General features: G+C 36.7%; 1 protein-coding gene across 4 annotated transcripts in view; it reads right to left on the reverse strand.

Annotated features, from left to right (window-relative positions):
• Nucleotides 1-20835, reverse strand: part of CWF19L2 (CWF19 like cell cycle control factor 2) — a 147894-nt gene that overhangs the window by 52216 nt on the left and 74843 nt on the right. For all 4 annotated transcript variants that reach the window (XR_009215545.1, XR_009215546.1, XM_032167290.2 and 1 more), the window contains exon 12: nucleotides 18452-18589. Coding sequence is in view for 2 of the 4 variants with exons in the window: in XM_032167290.2 (XP_032023181.1) it covers nucleotides 18452-18589 (138 nt within the window). In the remaining 2 variants the exon portion in view is untranslated. The remainder of the gene's footprint in view (nucleotides 1-18451; nucleotides 18590-20835) is intronic.

Below are 20835 nucleotides of genomic sequence, written 5' to 3' on the forward strand. Positions count from 1 at the left end.
CTGCGACAAAACTTCCAGAGGAACTATCAGACAGCTGAATTTGTGGTCTCACGAAAATCCGCTGTTCTGCAGCCACCGCTGCTGACACCCAGCCAAACAGGGTCTGGAGTGGACCTCTAGTAAACTCCAACAGACCTGCAGCTGAGGGTCCTGTCTGGTAGAAGGAAAACTAACAAACAGAAAGGACATCCACACCAAAAACCCATCTGTACATCACCATCATCGAAGACCAAAAGTAGATAAAACCACAAAGATGGGGAAAAAACAGAGCAGAAAAACTGGAAACTCTAAAAAGCAGAGCACCTCTCCTCCTCCAAAGGAATGCAGTTCCTCACCAGCAACGGAACAAAGCTGGATGATGACTTTGACGAGTTGAGAGAAGAAGGCTTCAGACGATCAAACTACTCTGAGCTATGGGAGGAAATTCAAAACAATAGCAAAGAAGTTAAAAACTTTGAAAAAAAATTAGAAGAATGGATAACTAGAATAAACAATGGAGAGAAGGGCTTACAGGAGCTGATGGAGCTGAAAGCCAAGTTTCGAGAACTACGCGAAGATTGCAGAAGCCTCGGTAGCAGATGCGATCAACTGGAAGAAAGGGTATGGCTGATGGAAGATGAAATGAATGAAATGAAGAGAGAAGGGAAGTTTAGAGAAAAAAGAATACCAAGAAATGAACAAAGCCTCCAAGAAATTTGGGACTATGTGAAAAGACCAAACCTACGTCTGATTGGTGTACCTGAAAATGACGGGGAGAATGGAACCAAGTTGGAAAACACTCTGCAAGATATTATCCAGGAGAACTTCCCCAATCTAGCAAGGCAGGCCAACATTCAGATTCAGGAAATACAGAGAACGCCACAAAGATACTCCTCGAGAAGAGCAACTCCAAGACACATAATTGTCAGATTCACCAAAGTTGAAATGAAGGAAAAAATGTTAAGGGCGGCCAGAGAGAAAGGTCGGGTTACCCACAAAGGGAAGCCCATCAGACTAACAGCTGATCTCTCGGCAGAAACTCTACAAGCCAGAAGAGAGTGGGGGCCGATATTCAACATTCTTAAAGAAAAGAATTTTCAACCCAGAATTTCATATCCAGCCAAACTAAGCTTCATAAGTGAAGGGTTTTTTTAATTGTTTTTGCTTAGGATTTCTTTGGCTATTAAGGCTCTTTTTTGGTTCCACATGAATTTTAATATTGTTTGTTCTAATTCTGTGAAAAATGCTGTTGGTATGTTGACAGAGATTATAATCAACCTGTAGATTACTCTGGCCAGTATGGCAATTTTGGTGATATTAAGTCTCCTGATCCATGAGCATGCGATGTTTTTCCATTTATTTGTGTCATTGACGATTTCTTTCACACGTGCTTTATAGTTTTCCCTGTAGAGATCTTTCACCTCCTTGGTTAAATATATTCCTAGGTATTATTTTTTATAGCTATTATAAATGGGATTACCTTCATGACTTCATTCTCAGCTACACTGTTATGGTGTATAGAAATGCTGCTGATTTTTGTCCATTGATTTTGTATCCTGAAACTTTACTGAATTTTTTTAAACAAATGAAAATGCAAATACAGCATACCCAAACCTGTGAGATACAGCAAAAGCAATGTTAAGAGAGAATTTTATAGCATTAGATGCCTACATCAACAAAGTAGAAAAATAACAAATGAAAGATAATCTAATGTGACACCTCAAGAAACTAGAGAAGCAAGAAGGAACCAACCCGAAATTAGCAGAGGAAAAGAGAGATCAGGGCAGAATAAATTGAGACCCCTCCCCCCAAAAATACAAAAGATCAATAAAATAAAAAGTTGACTCTGAAAAGATAAACAAAATTGATAAACTGCTAGCTTCATTACCCAAGAGATAAGATCCAAATAAACAAAATCAGAAATGTAAAATCAGACATTACAACTGATATCACCGAAATACAAAAGAGCATCAGAGACTATGATAATCAACTATATGCTCACAAACTAGAAAACCTAGAGGAAATGGATAAATTCCTGGAAACATAAAACCTTCCAAGATTGAACCACTGGCCTTTCTTCCATATCTAACTCTTCCAAATCAGAATTTAAGTACTTAAGCATGCTAAACATTCTTCTATTTTGAAAATTTGTCTGGCATACACATCCACTTGCCATCACAGTAATTACTAAACTTCATGAATAAATCATATACAGAAGAGAAGAAAGATATAAAGATATAATGATTTTATTAAAGTGACTGACAACTGATAATGCGTGAGGTGCCAAATTATGACTGATATTCAGAATACAACCTTGGTTAATGTAAACTGGCAGAATGTGTTTTTCTAATTAGCAAAATTTTCCAAATAGCTAAGGGTTTACCATTTAAGTATAAAAACATTTCTTTTATAGTCATTTTGAAAGGAAATATTCCCAAACAGTGTTATAAGCTTTCCTGCCTTTTAAAATATAATAAATGAAACTTTAATCTTTTCCTGATAATACACAATAATTACTGTGATAATAATGTGTTTTAATTCAAGAACGGTGCTTCAAAATGCCAGGTGCATTCAAAATCAGAAATGTAAAAGGAGACATTACAACTGATATCACAGAAATACAAAAGAGCATCAGAGACTATGATGATCAACTATATGCTCACAAACTGGAAAACCTAGAGAAAATGGATAAATTCCTGGAAACACAACCTCCCAAGACTGAACCATTGGCCTTTCTTCCCTTTCCAGCAACTCCTCCAAATCAGAATTTAGCTTGGCCAGAATGTAATGCCAGTTGCTTCTATGCTAACTATATCAGCAAGAGTTACATGGTTTTTCAGTTATCCATTTTTTCTTCATTATTTGTGCTCTCTATAAAGTCTGTTGTCAGTTCTTACTGCCATAAGCTCCTTGTGGTAGTGTGTTTCTTCACTTATAATTTGATGCTTTTATTATATTTCTTTTCTAAAACTGGATAACCAAGTACATTAGAATTACGTATAATATAAAAGTAGAGCTTCAGAGGCACCCTCTCTAGGTAATCAATAAATAGTTGTGACATTTGGAACAAAAATACAAAAGCTAGTCTATAATCCATAAACATTTGACTAGTATCAAGAGAAAAAACACAAAATGCCACATTTTTAAAACCATAATGACAAACCACAAAAAAAGACACATAGGCTTGTCTTATTCTCTGGCCCACAATGACATCCTAACTAGAAGCAACTTTTTGAATCCTCCCTCTTTTACTGCTAATTCTCATTTGTATATTGCATTATTTTGATATCAAAATATTCACAATAATTTATTACTAGAAGAAAGTAACGACACTGATTCCATACATTTTCAAAATTAATTTAAGATTTAAAACCCAAACAAAGACAATGATTCCAACAAGAAATTATTTTTCAAAGTGGAACTAGAGCCAACTGCCAATTTGATAAAGACATAGAAGAGCAAATAATGATGTATTAAGACAGCATCATTAAAACTGTGGTGTTAGTCTTCACCTTATGTATTTACGCTACATGAAATATAATATTACCTAGCTCTTTTACAAATAATTAAAACTAACTTTCAAGTGTTAGCTTTTTTTTAGAGATGGGATCTCACTCTGTAGCCCAAGCTGGAGTGCAGTGTTGCGACTGTAATATTAGCTTTTTGATACGGTTAGAAATATATCCACGTTTCAATTACTGATATAACTACCAAATAAGCATCCAACAAAGTCAACAGTCCTTTGATACTCAGCCTACTAATGATTAAATAACCATTAAGTTCAGGGGAAAATCTCAAGTAAAATACATCCTACTACAGGAACTCTCAGGTGACTGTATTTCTAAACTCTCAGGTGACTGTATTTCTAAAAGTTGTTCTTCTATTAAATCACGTACCACTGCAATACTAAAAAGTCAGCAGCTAAACAGATATGCTCAATAAATCATGCTAACTAACCAAGCCTGTTTAAAAAAGAGGCGAGGGGAGTCAAACAAGACACACCAATGGAATTCCATTAAATCATATTAAAATCTTGTGAGTTATGACATCAGAACCAAGTTCTTTCACTTCCAGATTGAGTCCCTTAAGTTGATTTCTTGACTTCTTTGTTCCTCACAAAACATTTGAGAATTAAAACTAACATATTAGAGAGAGAAGTTTATGGCACAAGAATGAGTCATTCTTTCATAAGAGAGTTTCTTCAAGGGGAAAAGAAACAAAACATCAGCATGGCCTGGGAAAAGAGAAGAAATCACTGAGGTCGAGTCACAGAATTGAGAAAACCTCATCTTAAACACTGAAAATAGAAGTGGATATTTCAGATGCCATAAATAGCATGAGATCTGACCTGTCAGCAACCAACATCTAGGACAGTTTTTAATTCTACACTCTCTTACCATCTAAGTAAATAAAAATAAACTTTAATGTTGGCTTTGACAAACAGGTGGCAATGTTTTTCATTAGAATATCTGTATGTCCAAAAGAATCGGGAGCATTATAAGTAATTCCTATCATCTGTGTTTTGTAATATAGATAATTTAACATTAAACTACTGAGAGACAGAAGTACCTTTTTTCATTTTAGTCTGTACAATACCTTTAAGAAAACTATTTAACAAAAATTATTCTTGAGAAAATTGCTATTTCACGATTTTAAGATTTCTAGTTTCTATCTTTTTTTTTTTTTTTTTTTTTTTTTGAGATGGAGTCTCGCTCTGTCGCCCAGGCTAGAGTGCAGCGGTGCAATCTCAGCTCACTGCAAGCTCCCCGGGTTCATGCCATTCTCTTGCCTCAGCCTCCTGAGTAGCTAGGACTACAGGCACCTGCCACCACGCCGGCTAATTTTTTGTATTTTTACTAGAGACGGGGTTTCACCATGTTAGCCAGGATGGTATCGATCTCCTGAGCTCGTGATCCGCCCGCCTCAGCCACCTAAAATGCTGGGATTACAGGCATGAGCCACCGCGCCAAGCCTCTAGTTTCTATCTTTAGTGTTAATGGGTCATGCATATTATGCCAAGATGTATAAAAATCCTAATTCCTACCTGAATTCCTTGATAGAAAAGAGATAATGATAGGAATTAGAAGCAGGACTCAAGACTATTCTCCCATATGACATTGACTTATGTGTAATTTTATGTATTCAATATTTAAAGTAAGGCATGAATTACAGACTGATTTTTTAAAAGGTGCTATTAAAACATTGCTAGTTTTATTAAGGCAAGCTAATAATATGCTCATGCCATTTGTTAAGCATCTGAGGTTCTAGTTATACATTAAAATATACTGAAAGAATATCACTATTTTTGAAATTTAAAAATATTTATATTCAATTCTTGATTCTGTGCACTACAAATTAATCACACGTTCCAGGAAACCTGACCCAGGATCTGATTGCCCCTGTGACCACAGCTCTAGATGATAAAACCTGAAGATGACAATTTCTCCACAGCTCGGTCATTGTCACCGTTTTGAAATTCTTAAAAAGTGATCTCTACCCAAAAAAAGTGGAGAAAGCCAACAAAAAAGGACAACAAAAATAAGAGATGAAAGATGGTCCCCCCACCTCCATGTCCAAGACATCATTTTACTCATCAGCCTTTTTTTGTGCTTGTTTTTTAAATATTATTGTTGCAAAATCAAAACCACAGACATCAATGGGAACAACAGAATATATCTAAATTTTCTCTTTTTTTTTATTATTATACTTTAGGTTTTAGGGTACATGTGCACAATGTGCAGGTTTGTTACATATGTATCCATGTGCCATGTTGGTTTGCTGCACCCATTACCTCGTCATTTAGCATTAGGTATATCTCCTAATGCTGTCCCTCCCCCCTACCCCCGCCCCACAACAGTCCCTGGAGTGTGATGTTCCCCTTCCTGTGTCCATGAGTTCTCATTGTTCAATTCCCATCTATGAGTGAGAACATGCGGCGTTTGGTTTTTTGTCCTTGCGATAGTTTACTGAGAATGATGTTTTCCAGTTTCATCCATGTCCCTACAAAGGACATGAACTCATCATTTTTTATGGCTGCATAGTATTCCATGGTGTATATGTGCCACATTTTCTTAATCCAGTCTATCATTGTTGGACATTTGGGTTGGTTCCAAGTCTTTGCTATTGTGAATAGTGCTGCAATAAACATACGTGTGCATGTGTCTTTACAGCAGCATGATTTATAGTCCTTTGGGTATATACCCAGTAATGGGATCTAAGCAATTTTGTATAATAGTGAAAAGGGGGTTTCTGGAATTCCATGCACTTGACTTCAAGTCCCAAATATGAGATTCCAGAAAACAAATATTTATTGAATGCTATTGTGTGTTAATGACTATACTAGATAGGATAGCTATACTAGATAGCCAATCGTATGAAACTTACAGAATAGTGGGAAAGACACTAACTAATGCATTACTCAAAGAACTGTCAAGTTATAGCTGTGATGTCAATTTGAGATGCTAACAGAGGGAGTAAACAAGTCAGAGGTAAAGGCTTCCCTGAAAGAGTTATGATAAAGATGAGATTTGTATGAATCTTCTGTTTAATCAACTAGATAAAAGGGGATAAAAGGTGGCAAAAAAAAAAGTGGAAACAGCAAATGCAGTCTGTGGCAGGAGAAAGCACATTAATTTGAGAAACTGAATGAAAATCAACACGGATGGAGCAGAGGAAGCAAAACAAAAGGGTGTGATTCAAGATGAGGCTAAAGAGGTAGTGACCAGGCCATTCGAGGTCTTGTTAGGCCACATTTAAAAATGTGGTCTTTAGCCTAACAGCAACAAAATACCATTCAAAATGTTTTAACCTAGGGACTAAAGGATGAGATGTACATTTTGAACAAAAAAATTATTCTAGTTTCAGTAAGAGTTATGAAAGAAGTGGAAGAGGATAAGAAGGAATGCTAGAAAACTATAGTTAGAAGGCTATTTCGTAGACTAAATAAGAAACAAAGATAGCATGGATAGTGTGATGGCAACAGGAACAAAGAGAAGTAGATTGGGCATAGGAAGACAAGACTGGTGACAGATTGGATGTGGAGAACAAAGGAGAGATCATTCTTCCTCATCTGATGACTACTAGCTTTCTAATCTAGGTTAGATAGTAGTACTACACAATGATATAGGAAATACTGAAAACAAGCCAGATTCGTTAAAGAGATACGTGATCATGGGCAAGCTACTGAATACCTCTGAGCATCAGTTTTTATTAAATGGGGTTAATTATACCCTGCTGAGAGACAATTATAAGTATTACGGTATTAAAAGGGTCTGGCACCTAGCAAGTCCTCAAAAATTTGTAGTTATTACTGTTTTCTCCCAGATTCTCCCAAGATTGTGTTCTCAAATGAGGCAATTTTGCTTCCTGGCCCTTATTTGGGACATCTGGCAATATCTGGAGACATTTTTGGCTGTCACAACTTAGGGTGAGAGGGGTTGCTATTGGTATTCACTGGCCAGAGGCCAGGGATGCTACTAAACCTTCTATGGTTCACAGACAGTCCTAAAACAAAGATTTAGCCAGCCCAAAATATCAATAGTGCTAAGGCTGTGAAGTCATGTTCCAGAGGGATTCTGATTGTGATAACTGCACATGAAAAGTTCTTTTGTATCCACTAATAACAACCATCCACATGAGTTAGAGTTAAACTGATTTATTACTGATAACCTGTTCAATCAGTTTCTAAATTCAAGCCTGGTTACAGAAGAAGTTACCAGAAGTGAATTCATAACCTAAATTTTAAACATACAAAAATATTAATGTCTTCTAACCATGAAAGCTAATTTGTTTTCCCATTTTGATGTCTGCATAAAGAAAAACCTGAAATACTACAAATTAACTGTCATTTTATTAAGAATCAGATACTCAGCCAGGCGCGGTGGCTCACGCCTGTAATCCCAGCACTTTGGGAGGCCGAGGCAGGTGGATCACGAGCTCAGGAGATCGAGACCATCCTGGCTAACACAGTGAAACCCCATCTCTACTAAAAATACAAAAAAAAAATTAGCCAGGCCTGGTTGCAGGTGCCTATAGTCCCAGCTACTCGGGAGGCTGAGGCAGGAGAATGGCCTGAGCTTGCAGTGAGCCGAGATCGCGCCACTGCACTCCAACCTGGGTGACAGAGCGAGACTCCGTCTCAAGAAAAAAAAAAAAAAATCAGATACTAAGATCCTTGAATAAAAACTCTAAGAAAACTAGAGGCTTTTTCTAGTGTCATTATGTAGAAAAAAATGGTTTGCAATGAATCTATTTAATAAGTGCTGCATTATTACACAAGGATTACCAACAATGAAAAATAGACTGCAGTCTAATTCTTACAAAACCATTTCAAATTTTATGACAATATTTATTAAATCAAAATTTTAATCAAAACTGTGAAACTATCCTTCAAGCTCCAAGCCCTTAAATCCATTGGAAATAGATGAATTCATTGATTAAATATAAACTTCATATCATTTTGGACTCTATGGATAGTGAAGCTATTAAACCAGTATGCTCAATTGTCAACAATTTAAACTTAGATTAAAATCTGAGAGAACTGTCCAAAAGACCTCATAAAATCTCACCAGGGTCAAGAACTGGGACCTGATCACAACGGATACCACTTCACACCAAGGATAGCTTTTACAAAAAACAAAACAAAATAAAAAAAAATAAGTGTTGGCAAGAATGTGGAGACACTGTTGGAAACTACGTGCATTGCTAGTGAAATTGTTCAAACTGTGGGAAATAGTTTGGTGGTTCCTCAAAAAGCCAAACATACGGTTACCATATGGTCTAGCAATTCCAAGTCTAAATATTAATATATACCCAAACAAATTGAAAGCAGAGACTTGCACACCAATGTTCACAAAAGCATTATTCACACAGCCAAAAGATGGAAGCAACCCAAGTGTCCATGAACAAATGAATGGAGTTTTTAAATGTGTTATATACATATAATAGAGTTATTCAGCCTTAAAAAGCAATGAAATTCTTAAACATGCTAAATACTTGCAAAACTTGAAAACATTGTGTTAAGTAAAATAAATCAGATACAAAAGGACAAGTATTATATGATTCTACCTATTATTAATTACCTAGAACAGGCAAATTCACAGAGACAGAAAGAGGTGACCAGGAGGTTGGGGTAAATGGAAGTGAGCAGGACAGTGGGAAGGAAAACTACTGTTTAATGGGTATAGAGCTTCTGTTCGAGATAATGAAAAAATGTTCTGGAAATGGATAGTGGTGATGGTTGCAAAATATTGTCAATTTATTAATACTTAATGCCACTGAATTGTATACTGTAAATGGTTAAAATGGTAAATTTTATGTTATGTATATTTTGCCATAAAAAACCCAACTAGGACCTGAACTAAAAAACATTAAATAAATTCTTCCTCTGATCCCACCTTCTTCCCACTCCCATCACCCATAGGTGAGGTTCAGAAAAACAAAAAGTATTTTGTTCAGCAGCTTGAACTGGATTCAAGCTTACATCTTTCAGAAAATGAATAAACTAAGTCAATATTTATCTTATTCAGTTCTATAAAAAGGCAAAATATCACATTATTATTTTATGACATCCAAATTTCAAATTTCCTTTAGGGGATATCACAGGAACATATACATGATTTCATACTCTTGGATTTGGTCTCTTCCAAAGATACTTTCACTGTATATCTATTAAAGTCTATGAGAATGAAAATGACCAAGGGGTTGCTGCAATAAGCTGGCAATTTCAATATTCCTTACCTTATTCTAATCATACATTTAAGAATGGTATATCACTTAATCTCTCAAAATTTGGTGTTATTAGTTTACTGAGAATAAAAAAGTAGAGGATTTCAAGTGTATATTATTAGAGAAACATGTAATATGCATCTTAAAGACTACTTCCAGGGGAAAATATATTAAGCCTTCAGCGTTACAAACAAGAGAAAATAAATCAGTAAAAATACAAACACTTTATTAGACAATAAAATCATCTTTTTTATCATTTAAGGTAAAATCCTAATTACTGGAGTCTTTTTTTCTCTCCCTTATCATTCCCCACTTATACCTTTCATTTTTCCTCCCTTCCAGCCCATGTTTAATGCTCTAGTAGTACAAAAAGGATAAAATTACTGCCCACAGTCTCAACAAAATTAATGAGGAAAGATGTATATAGATCTCTTGAAGAAGTGCCTGAGTTTACGTTGCCAAGGTAACACTGACGTCTTAAATTTTAAATGGAAGAGTATATTTAAAGAATGTTGGAGTCAATAGAATGTATTTTAAGAAAGAGCAAAGCATACACAGCTTATTATTCTCAAATACCAATAAATGATACATGGAAATTGGACAAAGACAATTAAATTTAGGCAACAGTCAACAACTATCCATTAACATGACTCATTTGAATGACAGTACTGTTTAATGTGGACTGAAAAGTAAAGCTGAAGCTTCTAGTGCTGGCTTTTGCAACTCACTAGCTGTAGGGACTAGGAAAGTTACTTAGCCTTGCATAAGTCATTTAATTCTCTCAAAGCCTCAGTTCCCTCAGGTGTAAAATGTGAAAGGTGAAACAAGATTAGTAAGGTCCCTTTCCAAATCTAAAATTCTTTGGCTCTATGATTTCAAAGGAAGAAATTTCCTTATCCAAAATAAGTTACTATATACCTATTATGTTCTAGAACATAATAAAGTAACATAACATAGTAAACATACTGGCATATCTATGGTAAGAAAATTAGACCAACATACGCTTCTGTGGTGTTATGATATGCGTTGGTTTTCATTCACAGTTCCTGATTCATAACTCCCATAGCTATTGTTACAGTCTTGTATTATAATGTTGGGTATCTCAAGCCTCAGAGGCAGGCCTCAGGAAACAGAGTCTCTCTCCTGCCCTCCTTTCACCTGCCCCAAGGCAGGACTCTAATCTTCTCCTACCTTTTTTATTGTGGGTCTTAAGACCATCCCCAGAGAGGGTCACACCCTATGCAATGGGGGAAGGAATACTGAAGTCATGCAGCCTCATAAAAACCCAAGAGGACTGGGTTTAGAGAATTTCTGGATACCTGAACACGCAGAGGTTCCTGGAGGGTGGCACTCCCAGGGATGGCAAGGAAGCATGCTCTGCAACCCCATACCTTGCCCTACGCGTCTCTTCACCTATATCCTTTATGATAAACTTTATAATAAACCAGTAAATGTAATTTAAGTGTTTCCCTGAATTCTGTGAGCTGTTCCAGCAAATTAATCGTACCCGAAGTGGGGGGGTCATGTGAACCCCAACTTGAAGCTGGGTGGTCAGAAGTTCGGGAAGCCGGACTTGTGACTGGTAGCAGTCTGGGCATCTGGGGGACAGACTTGGGGACTGAGACCCCAACCTGTGGAATCAGACACTATCCCTAGGTAGACAGTGTTGGAATAGAATTAGAGGACATCTTGCTGGTATCCACGGCTCAGTGTGTGGAGAAAAAAAACCCCACACATTTGGTCACAGAAGTCTTCTGTGCTGATGACTGTGATGTAAGAGTAGAGGAAAAACACAGTTTAAAAGAGAGTTTTTCTCTACACATCTTTTTCAGGGTATTTTTTATTCCCCTCTTTTCATTAATTATGTAGTACATATTCAAAAAACTGAAAAATATAGAAAGGATAAAAAACCAAGAATCATAATTCCCCTGTACAGACACAATTAAGTTCATATTTGTCATGAGATACCTTTCTTGGTTTTGTTATAAGAAAGATATGCTATTAAAGATTTAATGGTAAAATACAACTGGAAAGAACATAAATATAATCTGAATTTTGGAAATGTAAGAAAAGAATGGGCAATAAAAATTAAATAAACAAATATAAGGTACTAATAAAAAGTAAAATGCACATCAACAGCATCAACAGCAAAAGGGAATAGGGCAGATCTGAATACTGAGCCCAGGTAGTATCAGATTTCCGTTCAACATGAAACCTTTCCTGTGCCCCTAGTTTAAATTGGGTCACCCAGGTGTTACTTCCAAAAGACTTTTCACTTGTCTGTCACAGTTCTTTGTACATCCAAGATTACTGAACTATTTTTCATAGCTATTTATTTAGTGCTTCCTTTTCCCCACTAGCCTAATAAGCTCCACAAAGTCAAGGATCATTTCTTCTTCATGTGCCAGTGTGTCCCCAGTAGAACACCTCATACACTGAATGAGTTCAATTAACATTTGTTGACTAAATAAATAAGCAGACTCTTGTTTTATAAATTTATATCGACTATTCCTGATTAGCTACTTTTCCCAAGGTCCAAGATCCATTTTCAGGGAAACTACTAAGTAAGAGAAAAACAGGTTGAATATCACTTATCCAAAATGCTTGGAATCAGAAGTGTTTCAGATTTTGAATTGTTTTGGATTTTGAAATGTTTACATATACATTCCATCTTGGGGATGAGACCTAAGTCTAAATTTGAAATTCATTTATGATTCATATATACCTAATACATATAGCCTGAAGGTAATTTTATACAATGTTTTAAATAGTACATGCAACAAAGTTTGTGTATTCTGAACCATCAAAAAGCAAATGTGTCACTATTTTGCTGCCCCCAAAATTTTGAATTTTAATGCATTTCAGATTTCTAATTTTTGGATGAGGTATGTTCAACCTGTACCCAAATTCAAATACATTTGCATTGAAGATTTTATATCCTAGTCCAGGGATTGAAAAACTACAACTTCCAGGCCACATCAGGCCATCCATATGTTTTTGTAAATAAAGTTTTGTTGGAATATGGTCAAACCCATTCATTTACATACTGTGTATGGCTGCTTTTGTGCTACGACAGCAGTGCTGGTAATTGCAACAGAAAGCTAAAAATATTTACTATCTGGCCCTTTACAAGAAAAGTTTGCCAACCTCTATTTAACGACTTTAAACTAGACTAACGACTTTAAACTAATAATAAAAAGAAACATAAAAAGTTCACCAACCTCTAATGACTTTAAACTAGACTAATGATTTTAAACTAATAATAAAAAGAAACATAGGATAATGAGCTTTTGGAGTCATTCATGAAAATATTTGACATAACTAAATTATATACCAGCAATATTACTATCAAAAATTCAATAACTTAGCTACTTTAGTTCATAAACTTTTAAGAGTGAAAGGATTAAGCATAGTATTCTTAGAAATGGCCAACACTTCAAATACTTTCTTTTTTTTATAGGCTTTTAGTAACACTTCAAATTTTTAGCAGAGCTGATTTTAATTATTAAACATACAAAACAAATTGCTACTCTGCTGTAATTATTAGGCAGGATGAACTAAAAATCCCAATGCGAAATCAGCATTTCCATAGCAACCTGTACTTCCATTGGCCCCACAGGTAGGAACTGGCATTGCTTTGCAAATTTAGAAAAAACACCTCCATTAAATAATACAAAAAAAATTTTTGCTTGGATAAAAATAACACATTTGTCAAGATATTAACACAACACTACTACAAATTCAATAATATATAAATTGATCAATCAAAAATGTTTTTAAAAGTCTGGATTGAATGTGTATCAGCTGCACATTCAATAGTTTATCTAATTTGTAGGTTTATTAATGCTACCAGTTCTGGATGATTCCTGCTGATTACCGGGTAATATCTAAATCATATAAAAAACAAAACAAGCATATATTTATAAATAACGTAAAAAATGAATGAAAGGCGAGGAAGAAACATTTATTGAGTGCCTACTATCTATCCTAGTAAGACTTCTCATAAACAGATTTTAATAGGAATGGTTTCATATAACTATTTAATCCAAAACATGTCATCTTATAAAATTGGAACATTATTTTGTAAGTCAAAACTTTCTATTTCAGCTAATACAGACCAGAAATAGAAATTTTAAGGGCCAAATGTCATTGGTAAATTTTTATAGTATTCTAGCTTCTATAATGTTCTAGCTTAGTAAACATCAATTAAAAAAATCAAAGATGTAAAATGTTTAGGGAAAGTAATGAAGATGCAATTATTGCCAAATCAGCTAATATTAAATAAGCAATCCTATACAATACAGTAACCCCTCTTTATCTGCGGTTTCACTTCCTGTGGCTGCAGTTACCTGCAGTCAACTGTAGTTTGAAAATATTACATGGAAAATTTCAGAAATAAACAATTCACAAGTTTTAGATTGTATGGCATTCTGAGTAGTGTGATGAAATACGCTGTTCTACTCCATCCCCCGCAGGGGACATGAATCAGCCCTTTGTCCAGCACAACCATGCTGTGTATGCTACCTGTCTATTTAGTTATTCAGTAGCTATCTCAGTTATGACTGACTGTTGCAGCATAAAAGAGTTTGTGTTCAAGTAACCCTTATTTTACTTAATAACAGCCTGAAATTGCAAGAGTAGCGATGCTAACATATTGTTATACTTGTATTTTATGATTATTGTGGTTAATCTCTTACTATGTCTATCAATTATACTTTATAAGTTAAAATTTACCATAGGTATGTATGAATAGGAAAAAACATAGCATATATAAGGTTTGGTACCATCCACAGTTTCAGACATCCACCTAAACTCAAGTGATCATCCCACTTCAGCTTCCTGCGTAGCTGAAACTACAGATAAGTACCACCATACCCAGCTGATTTTTTATTTTTTGTAGAGATAGGGGGTCTCTCTTTGTTGCCCAGACAGGTCTCGAACTCCTGGCCTCAAGTGATCCCCCCACCTTGGCCTCCCAAAGTGCTGGGATTACATGTGTGAGCCACCACACCTGTTCATTTTTCTACTACCAAATTTAAGAACCTACCTACATCTATATACTAATACTCTGCCTTTCCTCCTTATATAATTGATGGGTGGTAATCAGCTCCTTTCTAAGGTCAATTTTTCTCAAATTCACTCTTGAACCCAACATAATCAGGCTTTTTTCCTTATTGGACCAAAAAAACCCCATAGTTATTAAAGTCACCAGAAACCTCTACACTGCCAAATCCAGTGGCCATTTCCCATCTTCAAAGATTTTCCTCAACTCTTAGAAGCAGCTGACACAGTCATTCACAACCTCCTCCCTGTCTTCTGACACACCACACCCTTGGTTTTCCTTCTGCCTCACTGGCTGCACTTCTCAGTTTTATTTGCTGAATCCTTTCTGTCCTCTCCAAGACACAGTCTTCCGACTCTCCTCATTAATAATTTCTTCAATCTCATTGCTTTAAATACTATTTAAATGCTAACACAGGGCTAGGCGCAGTGGCTCATGCCTGTAATCCCAGCACTTTGGGAGTCCGAGACGGGCGGATCACGAGGTCAAGAGACAGAGACCATCCTGGCCAACATGGTGAAACCCTGTCTCTACTAAAAATACAAAAATTAGCGGGGCATGGTGGTGCGCGCCTATATCCCAGCTACTCAGGAGGCTAAGGCAGGAGAATCGCTTGAACGCAGAAGGCAGAGGTTGCAATGAGCCTGGATTGAGCCACTGCACTCCAGCCTGGTGACAGAGCGAGACTCCGTCTCAAAAAAAATCTAATGCATCCAAATCTATATGGGAGAACCAGCATCTACCCAGAACTCCAGGGGCAGTCACCCCACACTATCATATGACCAGGCATTTCATACTTCACACATCCCTAACAGTATTCTTGATTTCCCACCCCTCCAAAATTTGTCCCTCCTGCAATTTTTCCCATTTCAATATATGGCACCAGCAATGCCCCGTATCCTGACACTTTTCACCAGTTTTAACACTGTAATCCATCCATGGCTCTATCTGAACTAATACAATACTCTCCTTCTAAGTGATCTCCTGCTTCCACTAATGCCTCTCTACATTGCCTTCTCAAAAGAGCAGCCAGAAAGATTCTGTCAAAATATAAACCAAATCATGACACAGCCTTGCAAAAAAAAAAAAAAAAAGACCTTCAAATGGCCCCATCATTAAAACAAATATAAAAGTTATCCATGGCCTGTAAGATCCTACCTCAGCAGTCCCCAACCTTTTTGGCACCAAGGACCAGTTTTGTGGAAGACAATTTTTCCACAGACAGGGCGGCAGGGCGGTGGTGGGGGTGGGGGTGCTTTCAGGATGAAACTATTACACCTCAGATCAACAGGAATTAGATTCTTGTAAGGCAATGTGTAACCTAGATCCCTCACATGTCTAACTCAGAACAGGGTTCGTGCTTCTATGAGAATCTTGCCGCTGATCTGACTGGAGGCAGAGATCAGACAATAACGCTGGCTGGCCCGCTCCGCTCACCTCTTGCTGTGTGGCCCAGTTCCAAATAGGCCACAGACCAGTACCCATCCATGGCCCAGGTATATGGGCCCCCTGCCTTATGTAATCTGACTTATGTCTCCTATCTCATCTCTACTTCTCTTTCTCTTCCTCCCTCTAATACCAGTCACACTTGTCTTTTTGCAGTCTGTTGATGTTCTTCAAGCTTGTCTCTGCTTTGGATCCTTTGCTGTTTCTTCTACTTGAAATAATCTTCCCTCAGATATTCACAAGGACCTCTCACTCACTTTTTTCAGTCTGATGAAATGTCACCTATAAAGAATTTCCCTCAACAACACGCTGTTGAAAATATCATCCCAGCTCTTTCTACTTTGCTTCATTTTCTACAAAACTGTTTTCAATTTTATAATATATTGTTATATAGTTTATATATTTGTTGACTTTCTCATCCACTAGAAATATAAGCGCCTGAGGGCACAAACTTTGACTTAATTGCTTCTCTGTATCCCTCAACTAAAATGGTATCTGACGCTAATTAAGTGTTCAATAATAACTGTTGAACTGACAAATGGCTATACAATTTTTTTTTTTTTTTTTTTGAGACGGGGTCTTGCTCTGTCGTCCAGGCTGGAATGCAGTGGCACGATCTCAGGTCACCACAAGCTCCATCTCCCGGGTTCCAGCCTCAACCTCCCGAGGACCTGGGACTACAGGTGCATGCCACCACACCCAGCTAATTTCGTATTTTTAGTAGAGACGGGGTTTCACTATGTTAGTCAGGCTGGTCTCAAACTCCTGACCTCATGATCTGCCTGCCCAGGCCCCCCAAATTGCTGGGATTACAGGGGTGAGCCACCGCGCCTGGTGCTATTACAATTTTTAAAAAGGATTTTTCTTTAACTTGAATGGTTTATGATTCATAAACTTGAATGGTTTATAAGATTACTAAAACTATTTAATTCAGACTTCATATACAGAGGTACCACTTCTGAAAAGGAAACTCTAATAAAAACATGTCTTCCTTCTTTCTGCATTAAAATTCCAGACCCTAGGAAATTTCTGGCATTTTTTCCAAAATAAACAGAGGTAAAATTATCTTAATGGGCTAAATGTAAGATCTCATGTAACTCTTGGTGATAGGTACAAAAGCCATTTCCATTTAAACTCAATTTTACTTTATTGCCCTCTTCCCCAACACACACATATACATACAGATACCTTGGTTACTTTATCTTAGTTTTCATTGTTTAATTTTTTTACCAGGTAACATACTTACATAGTTATGTGAATATTAAAAGTTAAAAAATAAAAGATTGTAAGTCTGAAAAGATATACAGTGAAAGGTCTCCCCATCCCATGCCTATATCTCAGTGACTCAGTTCAAACTCCCACTACCAAAAAGTAACCACTGTTATTATAGGGTGGAAGTTAGCCATTTTTTTCTGTAAAAAGCCACACAGAAAATATTTGCAGCTTTATGGACTATCCACTCTCTGTCACAACTACTCAATTCAGCCATTATAGAGTGAAGGCAGCCTTAGATAATATGTAAACGCATGTGTATAGCAGTACTTCAATAAAACTTTATTTGCAAATACAGACAGTAGGCTGAATTTTTCCCACGGGGGTCACAGTTTGCCAAAACCTGTTACAGAACAGTTTAAATACCAGTGTCTCTTTTATAAAAAATGTTAATGGTAGTGTTTGGAAGAGACTTCAATGGAAGAGACTGCAATAAAGAATGCTATTTGAAACAAAAATTCATCCTACCCATAATGATGTGTTAAAATAATATAGATTTTCATATAAATAGATTTAAGATTATTCCCAGATGCCTCTCCATAATCCATAATATATTAGTGCAAATATTTTCTTCTTCCTCTTCATGGTACAATTATGAAGAACTGGAGGAACGTTAAGACAAGACAAAGTGGTAACCTAACTATCAGAGCACTGTCAATCATTAACTCTGGCTTAACATTTTCTCTTCTGCGATTTTAATTATACGCAAACGTGTAATTAAAATCTCCACAGAATGCATTAAAGAAATAAACCACAGTCTACATTTAAAAACAAACAAAATTTCAAATGTCTGTTTCTCAACCAGATCAATTCCAAAATGCATGTTTCTAATAAGTCTTACAAAGGATTTAATTTAATAAAACGAAGCAAGATTAGAGAGAACCAGATCTCTCCAAAAAGCAGATCACTGTTACACTGAATAACCAGCTTCTCAAAATTCAGAGGTATCCTAGGAATATACCTTACCTTAGATGCCATTCTCATAAAGAGCTTGTTTTGATTTTCTGCTGTTCCCATCTTTTCATTTTTGACCAAATCATTTAGGCTTAGATTATCATCATCATGAAAGTATCTGACCCTTTCTTTTTCCTCATGGGTTGAAACCTATGACAAAATGAACATTATTAATTTAATGAAAATATGGGTCTCTAAAGTATTTCTTAATGAATTACATAAAAATCTGATGTTAAATGTAAAAATCCCACTATGTAATCACAACCTTTCCTTCCAGTTTATCCCTAGTCTGCCAGTTTCTATGTGAAAAAACTTCCATTAGAATTACACTCCCTACTTCTGCCTCTTTCCTCTTCCCCAGGGATGGAAGCATGATATGATCTGCTTTCTGAGTTTTGATGAAAGAGCAAAACTGCTCTACCCCTTCTTCTCTCTTTTCTGCTCTCCTTCTCCTTATAGTTAAAATTCCTTACCACTGTGGTGGGAAGACTGAAGTTATCCAGAAATGGAGTAAGTATATCAAAAAAGAGGTGAAATATTAGCAAATCCACTGCTATGAATGTAATGATTATGTTGCCCCAAAATTCACATGTTGAAATCTTAATATGAAGGTATTAAGATGCAAGGTCTTTGGGAGGTAACTGGGCTATGAGCATGAAGTACTCAGAAATGGGATCAGAACTTGTGATGGTTAATACTGAGTGTCAACTTGATTGGACTGAAGGATGCAAAGTATTGTTCCTGGGTGTGTCTGTGAGGGTGTTGCCAAAGGAGATTAACATTTGAGTTAGTGGACTGGGAAAGACAGACATACCCTCAGTGTGGGTGGGAACCATCTAATCAGCTGCCAGGGCAGCTAGAAGATGTTGAAAGGACTTGACTTGCTGACTCTTCTGGCCTTCATCTTTCTCCCATGCTGGATGCTTCCTGCCCTCAAACATCAGACTCCAAGTTCTTCAGTTTTGGGACTCTTGGACTACACCAGTGGTTTGCCAGGGATTCTCGGGCCTTCAGCCACAGAACCGAAGGCTGCGCTGTTGGCTTCACTACTTTTGAGGTTTTGGAACTTGGACTGGCTTCCTTGCTCCTCAGCTTGCAGATGGCCTATGTAGGACTTTACCTTGTGATTGTGTGAGTCAACACTCCTTGATAAACTCCCCTTCATATATACATCTATCCTCTTAGTTCTGTCCCTCTAGGGAACCCTGACTAATACAGTACCTCTATTAAAAGATATGAGCATTCGTTCTCTCTCTTCTCTGCCATTTGAGGATACAAGAAGACTATCATCTACAAACCCGTAAGCATGCCCTCATCAGACAATGAAGCCGCCAGCATCCTAATCTTGGACTTCTCAGTCTCCAGAGCTGTGAGAAATAAATTTCTATTGTTTAAGCCATCCAGTCTATGTTATAGTAGCCCGAACTAAGAGACCAACTTCTAATTACTAAACCCTTGTTCTGTAAACAGCTTTATCAAAAGCAAAGCTGATATTCTGGTCTCCATCTAATTCAGTCCCAGATTTTCCTATCAGTTGGTTCCATACACAGGTGTGGAACAGAAAAATACTGTTTATTTCCTCCCAAATCAAATCTTTCCAATGCTGCTCTCACATTTCCTTATCCAAATAAAACCTTGTCTTTAACTTCTTTGAGATCTTTGGAACAGGGGTGCAACTACATTTTCCAACATTACTATTCTTGTCTTTACTAGCTTAAACCTCATATCCCATGACTTCAACCCCTGGCTCCAGACACTTAATTTCTGGCCCTCTTGTCCTTTCATTATACTCAAAGAGCAAACTCTACTCATGAATGAAAGTGTCTACCTTCTTTACTCCTATACCTAGATTGCTCAGTAATACGCAACTCAAAAAGGGCCCTTGATGCCTTCTGACAATGCATTTATGGATCCCTAGTCAGTTCCACCATTTCATGTAATTCAAACCTTTACTATTCTCCTCCTGTACCTCCTCGCCAACTACCAAATTCCTCCCATTACATGAGAAGACATATCTATCCCACTTCTATTTGTTGGATGAATTAATCAGAATCTCTAGCAACACAGGCACTCAACAGGCAAAAAATAAACATTTGACAGAAATACTCTGAATGAACAGTTCTTTTGTATATGCAATTATCACTTGTCTGATCCTCCAAATTTAAAATAAAAAAACTAACTTGGGAAAGCTGAATATGTTGTTTTTGCCATGTCAAGAGCCTCAAGGTAGTGCTAAAAACTAATTACTAGAGTTGGAAAATGGAAAAGAAAATTAGTTTTATAAAGGATCATGGCACCTACATAATTAAGCCATTACTGTGTATGGATACTCCATCACCAGGTCTCGAGTTAGCTGTCTAACACTAGTAACAGCTCTGAGAGACCAAAGTTTTCCC

Source organism: Hylobates moloch, unplaced genomic scaffold (genome assembly GCF_009828535.3).
Source record: "Hylobates moloch isolate HMO894 unplaced genomic scaffold, HMol_V3 SCAFFOLD_11, whole genome shotgun sequence".
Classification (NCBI taxonomy): Eukaryota; Metazoa; Chordata; class Mammalia; order Primates; family Hylobatidae; genus Hylobates; species Hylobates moloch.